The 8,555-nt window shown below is 37.2% G+C and overlaps 1 protein-coding gene across 1 annotated transcript; it reads right to left on the reverse strand.

Moving 5' to 3' along the window:
• Positions 1-6,688: 6,688 nt before the first annotated feature.
• Positions 6,689-7,962, reverse strand: LOC122066924 (methyl-CpG-binding domain-containing protein 11-like). Its single transcript, XM_042630753.1, has one exon. The coding sequence runs from the start codon at positions 7,945-7,947 to the stop codon at positions 6,946-6,948; it is 1,002 nt and encodes a 333-aa protein (XP_042486687.1). The 5' UTR covers positions 7,948-7,962; the 3' UTR covers positions 6,689-6,945.
• Between the last annotated feature and the right edge of the window lie 593 nt (positions 7,963-8,555).

An 8,555-nucleotide genomic window follows, 5' to 3' on the forward strand; every position in this document is an offset into this window, starting at 1 on the left:
ACTTTTGCATAATTTGTTGAAGATTGTAAGGTTGAGGAGTATTTTGCGAGGAAACATTTTGTTTGAGATGTTCAAGACAGGCCTTCTTTTGTTTTGGGTCTGTCAGATTATCGATATAATCAAAAATATTTGAATTGGGTGATGCACGAATCATCCAGACGAATTTGGGAACACAGTCCTCACAGTTTAGACCAATTATGCAAGAATCACAAGTACATGCTTGAAAATTCTCATTATTGGATGAACTAGAAGTAGTATGCTCAGAAGCTTATATTTGATTAAGTTTGTAGTTTTCTTCATCAGAGGATGAAGAAGTTTCAAGGAAAAGAGCAAGGATTTGAGTTTTATCTAGCTCGAAAATTTGTAAAGAATTAATTCGTTTGGTTACTCTGCAGAATTTAGCAATGTGACCTGGTTTGCCACACTTAAAGCATCCTTGAGAGTTAGGATTTTTTTTTAAATCTGTTTGATTTTTAGGTGCTTTGAAAGGCTTTTTGTATTTATTATATTTTGGCTTTAAAGATATTTTTGGTAAAATTCTGGGGTTGTAAAGGGTTTGCGAGAGACATATTTTTTGGATTTATAAAAATTTTTGTAATATTTTCTTGAAGGTTTATGTTTGGTAGGTGGTTTACGGGGAGCAAAGCCGAATTGTTCATAGAAATCTCCTAGTTCTTTTTTGTAAAATTTGTTTTCTTTATTGATTTGTTTTCTTAACCTAATATCAGTACAAAGGGCTAAGCCTTCTTCATGGATTAAGTTAATAATTTGGCCATAAGTCATTTGATCGTAAGGGATTATCACATCATTTTATTTTTTGAGTCTTTGTTTGGTTTTCTCAGAAAAAAGGGTTGGAAGACCTGTAAGAAACTTCTCTTTCCAACAGGAAAGATTAGCATCAAGTCTGATAAGGACTTTGGTCAAGAAGGTGTCTTTATACCATTTGAAATCATGAAGCTTTTTGCATCTTAGGTTTGATAATTGCTCAGCAGTCCTATCTTTGAGACGGGGAGGATTACCTAAGAAACAATTTGCTATGTTGAAAATAAGAATATTAATAGGATCTTCAATGGGTTCCCCTAAGTGGTTGAGCAAGGGTGTACCATCAGGAGAAGTTTGTATTGCAGTTAAAATTTCTGTTTTCTGATCGTCAGTCAGGACATAATCCCACCATCCTTTGAGTTGGCCAGTAAAGCCAGAAATAAGTAAAGTAGCAACTGCACTATCTTCAGTATTCTGAATACGGTGTGCATTGTTAACCATAGTCAATTCCTGTAATTTTTTCATGAGATTATGCTCAGACAGACCATCTATGTTCCACTCATAGATGATACCGCTTTGGTAGGAAGCTTGAAGGGGTTTTCCTCTTGCTTCAATTTGGAGGTCTGAAAAAGTTGGGTTATGTGTGAAACTTTGACCAATCTGATTAATTTGAGGATTGAGTCGAGGGAAATTATCAGACTCAGAATCAGAGGATGAATCCAAGGAGTATCCATTAAGAGTGAGAACACCACCATCACGAGTGGCAGACTCAGCAGTTGGTTGGCTTTGAACTGGTGTTTGAGGGGCTTCCAGAGATGTAAGCTGGTGATTAATTTGGTCAAGGATATAGAATTTGTTAAGTAATTTTTGTTGTTGTCTTGGAATACTATAAGGTTTGAACAAAGATGTTGAAGATGGAACCGGAGCCAGAGTCATAGATGACGAGGCTAATGGTTTTGGTTGGACTAAGTTTTCAACTCGTGAAAGTTGGTTACCTATAGTTTTAAGACTTAAATTTACAAAGTTTAGTTGTTCAATTTGCTTTCTGTTTGGATCTTCTTGATCAGTGACTTTTAGTGGGGAGGCAATAATTTCTATATTTTTGTAAACATATTTGATGCTTTCCACCGGAGGATGGATAGCAATAGTAGCTGGACCAGCCTAAAGGGTCCAAGATTTGTGAGAAGAGGTTTGAGTACAGATTTGATTATGCCAAGGGTATTCTATGTTATTGTCTTGGGCATAAATGTTGAAATATGTAAAAAAGAAAACATTTGTCTTAAGATTTGTCATGAAATTATACCAACTTGTTCTAATTTGAGCTTGTTGTTCAAGATTGAAAGTTTTTAATAACCATTCACGTTTTTGTTTGTTTTTGGGTGATTCAAAATCATTTCTAATAAGAGGTTTGTCGATTTGGTATTCATGATCAACCTAAATCATGTAAACTCCGGATCTATGTTCTTGTGAAGCTACATCAGAAGGTGTCGGAGAATGGGATTGATTTTGATTGGTTTGTTGCTCAGGATGGGCAGGTTCAGATGTAGATGATGAAATATCATAAGTACCATGAACAATATTTTGGGTTTGGTATAATCTAGAGAGATTTGAATAATGAGGTGGAGTCCTAAGAGGAGGAATCCAATCATTAACAGGTGCTCTAGTTGTAACGTCCCTCTGGGAGGAAGACGAGGCATCAGAGCACGATCTCCTGGAGGTTTGGTAGATAGGAGGGGGAGGCCTTCTGTCAAATCGGATAGAGACTAATCCATCTAGGTCTTGGGTAATTGATTGAATATTTATGTTTGAAACTTGAGGTGGAATGGTAGTAGTTTGCATATGCCATTCCTCAGGGAAAGAGATGTCTTTCAACTGAACAAGTTTGGGGTAAACAATTTGACCATGCATACAGTCGGTTTCTAGGTAAAGGGTTTGACCTTTAGGAGAAGTCCGAAGAGCACGAGGACGAATGGTTTTCATGGCTTTGTATTTGATACAATGGATAATGGAGATGGGGATGGATCCATGCATTAATTTGTAACTATGGGTTTTGAGGTTGATTTTGAGGGAATGAAGAATATTTGGGTCCTCAAGAGCTACAGACATGTTTGGATAAACATTGAAGTGGACAGGTCCATAGTAGAGGCTGGTTTCAATGGCTCCCAGAAGGGAATCATTGAATTCAAGGAACCTTTGGTCACGAAGGGCTAACAACAAAGATGTGTTGAGTCCTTCACGGTGAAAGGGTTTGATGGCCACTTGCACGAGGTCGATATGGACATAATTAAATTTGTTTTTAGTATATAGTTCTTGTAAAGAATTTGGATCAAAAAGTGTGATCTCTTTTGTTTCAGGAGTAAAATTGATGGTTTGTTCAATAGTTTTGATGGTCTCCCAAGAGGTCCAATCTCTATCGTAAATTTCTTTGCGGGATACTTTGGGCATATCCCATCTTTGAAGTCGACGGTTGAGATTTGTGGTTTGTTCATCATAACGGAGCACATTAGAACTTGTGCTCGCCTCACTTGCCGATCTCATCGACATGGAACGGGATAGACGATTCATTATTTGAGATAACTTAAGCTTGGAGTAATCTCCTAGATCTAAGTTTTAAGATGGTATTTCCAACATAACAAGGGCACAAACGTGGTCTTACACTCATCTTCCACTCCTCCCAAGAGTACAAAGGCATATACCTCGTCGAAAAACTAAGAAAGAAAATGATTACTCAAAATAAAAGAAATCTGCAGATAAAATAAACCGAATGCACCACCACCGTGGCTCAAATTCCAGATAACCCAATATTTCTCCTTAGTTTTTCGGTTTATATATATAGATATATATATATATATATGGGGGAATTCATTCATTAGAACATGTAGCTTGGGGTTGTAGGAGTACAAGATTCCGATGACCATGGAGTGAAATTAGAAGTTTCTTAGACATTAGAAACGTTGGTATAATTGAAAGAATATGAACTGAGTTCAGGTGCTCTTTGAGCTGAATTTGCTCATACTCTTGGTTATAGGTATCATCAGCAAAGAATAAGTGTGAGACTTCAGGTGCTCTTCGAGCGCCCTTAATCCCCTCAAATAAATTCAAATCCCTGTGAATGGTCGCAAGTCTTGGGAGTGTTTCCATAGCAACAATGAAAAGAAATGGGCTAAGGAGACACCCTTGTCTAAAACCTCTAGAAGGTTCAACAAAATCAAAAGTAGAACCTCACTGTTTAATGGGAAAAAGTAGAAAAGCTGATAAGATAGCTAATTAAATCACCTCATTTGTTCCCAAAACCAAGATAACTAAAAAGAACTCTTAAGAAATGCCATTCAATTCCATCGTACGTTTTTGCCATATAAACTTGATTGCAACATATCTAATTTTGCCTTCAGTTCTTGTAATGAAATGAAAAATCTCCTGAACAATAATGATATTGTCAGATATTTGTCTTTTAAGAACAAGGCAAATTAAAAAGGAAAAATGATTTCAAGTAAAACAGCCTTTATCCAAACCACCTTTGGTATGATCAGAGCTCCAAGAAGCATCACTGTTAAGCTTCACGAAAGGATGGGAATGACTCCAGTGTCATCTTGCTTGTTTGCTTCACAAAAGGATGGGAATCTTGCATGTGCAAACAAGGATGAATCTTAACGTCATTGCATTATCACCTTAATCAAACAAAATAAAAGACAAAAAGAAAAAATTACAAAACCAACCAGCACAAAATTTCGTGAAAATTAAACAAGACATTCTAAAGCCTCTAACCATCATGCCCATAATCCAATCAATCATTCAATGGAAATACTTCCAGCATCATAGTTGTCAAAGTGTCACTTAGGTGAACAAATGGATTTTCCTAGACTAGAACCTTGCTAATATAGCCTTAAATTTTGTCCCCATCGACTGTTTTGGTTCGTCTAGGTTTCGTGACAACTATGTCCAGCATAGACTATAGCCCCAGTCAGGTACGAGGAATAATTCTGACCATGACTAAGTGGAGGCCTGGATTGCATTTTCCTCTTAATTGAAAATAAAAGATAATTTTCAGGAGATGATAAACACTAGCATTCAACGTATGGAAAATCATATCCATGTGAATCCTTCCCCTTTCCACACCACCATCCCTACTTTTCCCGACTTAGATTTCCCCATTTTTATCCATGCTCAAATGGCTGGTGCTTTAAATAAAAAATCAGGTTAGACTTATTGCATAATCAAACATGAGAAATGTGTCTTATTGTCTGATGCTTATGTATTGACAGGAGAAATTTTTTAGGCAAGTGTGAGGGCACTATATCTTGGATTGAAGCAAGCAAGGCTGGAGAACTGGAACATTGTAGAAATTTGGAGCAATGACAAGGAAATTGGTGATTTGTTTTTTATTTTTATTTTTTGCGATGGCAGTACCACACCGTGGTCTTTGAGCATACCCTCCTTGCTTTTGGACATATCACCCTTAACCCTTTTTTGGGTCAGGTTTAACAACGACGTGATCCTTCTCATGACTCGTATAGCCCATATGACTATGAACAATTTAGCTAACTTTAACATCTCCCTACTAAACATTGATGTAAAGTCTTTTAATTTAATCTATTCTTATCCTTCTTACCATATATATATATATATATATATAAATCTCCTCATTAGAGAGTCCACTACATTTGCCACCCTAAAGCAACTGGAGAACAATGTAAATAAATACTAGCATTCAACATATGGACAAGCCCATGACACAGGAGATGATCTCCTCATCAGTAAAATTACAAACCAGAAACCAAATTATTCATTTACTAGAATAGCCTTTTACAACAGAAGCTCAATATCTAAGTCCTCGGCAATATAAGGGCCTTAATGGAGGAAGAGGTACCATCAATTAACAAATATCTTTTCTGGGTCCATGGATAGGGCTTTATTTCATTCTCCTTTGAAAGACCATGCAATCAATTAGTTTTCTGGGAGCTATCAACCGAGTGAGAGCCTTATTTGTGAGAGTAGCTATAGAGATTTTCAAACATTTTTGCCTGGAAGACTGATGCTAAGATCTAATAGTGCTCTAAAGAGGGACCTGGAGGAAGAATTATTAAGCTCAAGCATCCAACATCTAGAATCAGATGGAATTAAATACATTCTTGGAGAGATTCTGCAAACGATAGATGAACTCAGGAACCAAGACAGCGACATGCACACGCTATTTTTTTTCTTGAAAGATTGCTAAAACCCAGAAGGTAAATATTTTGACAAAGATTTCCCTTGAACCAGTTCCATTTGGAAATTTGAAACTCCCAATAGTTCCATGTAAGTTAAATGGAGTGCACATCAAGCAATGAGGTGCAGTGAACATCGAATGACTGAGAGCATCTAGGCACGTGTCCCAAGGAACTCCCAAACACCCAATGCTCACTGCACTAGAGCAGCGGCTGCAGACGATTTTCACACTTCTTAAAAAGTTGGCAATATAAATTAAATGCAATTTCAATTTTGCAATTGAAAGAACATCTCACCTACTTCAAAATTTCTCTTCCATTTGATGTCTCTTTCATTAAAAGAAGGTTCAAAAATCAAACCAAAATCACCTAATGAAATTGAGATAGAAAGCATACAAAAACCACCCTTAGTTAACCATAAAGCGACATGTCCACTGTAAGGGTGCAGAAAAAACTCCTATATCTGGAAACACTGAATTTGTTTTCAGTTGAATGATAACTAATTCTCAGCCTTGTGCTGTAAAAATAGTTCATTACTACCTTTCCCTTCCAGTGCTGTCAGTGTGTGGGTGTACGAAGCACTATCGGGTAACGTTCTTTTTCCTTTCTTTTTTTCATTCGATTTAGGTAATTAAAACCATTTAATTGCATGAATTGTTGATGTAAATTAAGATTAGTGTCAAAACCTCCTGAAGAAATAAAGGGTACATGGGGCCATGCGATTAACTTGATACACAATTATAAGTTTATAACAGAACATATCAGCAGTGTCAAAACACCTACGTTTACAGAGATCATTACAAAAGTACAATCAACATCTTCTAAATGCAACAGTTACTTCCTGCATCAAAAACCTACTCTACCAAGTTACAAGTATAAATTAGATCTGGCTGGCATCAACATTTAATATTACAGTCATCCAAAAAACCCAAGATGGAGACATAAAGAGGCAATAAAAGAGTGAAGGGAGAAAATACATTCAGCAGCTCACCGCGGAGGGGGCAGGAGATTGCTGGGAATCGACTCGCCCCATTTGATTGACCTCTCGAGACTTGGACTCACCAGCATCACCTTTGCGGCTGCCATTCTCCATCGCTTCCCCCTCCATTTTCTTTCCTTTCTCTTCAACTGTTGAAGTGTGTTCCTCATTGTTTCCGTTTGCTGCTTGTTTCTCCCCCGTCTGTTCCATGGTTTCAGCTGCACTTTTGCTGGGTTTCTCTTTTTCTTCCGAATCCATTACACTGTTCATTTCATTGGAAATATCTTTCTCTGGTTTCGACCCATCATTTTTCTCGGCTTCTGCCTGTGGCAGCACCACCTCCTCTGTTGTAACCTGTTCCTTCATTTTAACTTCTCTTTTAGCATCATTCATGTCAGTCAACTGTTCATCAGACAATTGTACTTCCTTCCTTTCCTGGATCCTTTCAGCAGGCTCACCTTCTGTTCCTGTATTATCCTTATTGGTTACCTCAGTGTCATTTTCAGTTTCCATTTTTGCAACTGGGGCTCCTTCTGGTGCAGCTTCTTCCGTTTTGATTGGCCCTTTATCCTCATGAGTTTTGTCTTCATTCAAACCTTGATTTTCCTTGGCAACAACATCTTCTTCTTTCTTTGTTTCTGTATTCTTCTTATCAGCCATTTCAGCATCTTGTGTGTTTTCTTTGTTCTCTTCTGTTTCTTCAGGAACAACTTCTGTCTCTTTAGTAACTTTCTTTAGTGATTTCCTGCTTCGTTTCTTTGGAGGCTCAGGTTCTGGTGGAGGAGCTGCCTTGGCCTTCTCACTGATTCGCGCAGATCTCCTTGGTGTCTCACCAGTCCCCCAATCAAACTCAGATATCGCAGGACCACCAGGGTGTGACTTCAGGTATTGTTCCAGCTGTTTCCTATTAATGATCTCCTCCCCGATTGGAGAAATGAAAATTATCTCATTTTTCTTTGGTGTCCCTCCTCTTTTGGGCATAAACTGCAACGGAACACACATGAACAAAGATACATGCCTCAAACAATTAGATAGGGAAAAAAACATACTTTGCAAATAATTCCACATCATCAGGGACTTTATTAAATAAATTGAACTAGTAAAATTTATGTCATTAGTTCAGTAACCTATTACTGTTAAATAGTCCTTTGATATCCTCCAGTATGTTCAGTTTGCTTGGCTGGTTGCTCATGTCCACTTCTTACAATAAATTCTTTGCTAAACTTTAAACAATAATTGCTACCTTTACTATTAAATAGATCTAATTTTTGCTTAGCATTTTGAGCCTAGAAAGAAACCCGGTATCTCAATAAATAAAATTTCCTAGTCCTTGAATATCTCCTGGTCTGTGCAAAAAAGATATCTTAAAGAGGAACAAAAGGCCAAGTAGAAGCTTAAGCTTATTACATTCCATGAAGAGCCATCATGGGTTCAAGATTAAATATTTTGCCTTTTCATAACAGTAGACCTAATGTATGTTCTGTAAAGATACTATCATCATTTCTGTTACAATCTCAGAAGCTGTAGCTAAACCAGAAAACCAGAAAACCAGAAACAAGAATGAAAAGAGAGAGAGAAAAGAGAAGAAGAGAGGAAGAAGATGAAGTAAC

The sequence above is a fragment of the Macadamia integrifolia genome, unplaced genomic scaffold (genome assembly GCF_013358625.1).
Source record: "Macadamia integrifolia cultivar HAES 741 unplaced genomic scaffold, SCU_Mint_v3 scaffold2634, whole genome shotgun sequence".
NCBI lineage: Eukaryota > Viridiplantae > Streptophyta > Magnoliopsida > Proteales > Proteaceae > Macadamia > Macadamia integrifolia.

Bases quoted from the DNA above. Each gene is read 5' to 3' on its own strand.
- LOC122066924 (XM_042630753.1), bottom strand. From the start codon at position 7,947: ATGTGTGTTCCGTTGCAGTTTATGCCCAAAAGAGGAGGGACACCAAAG.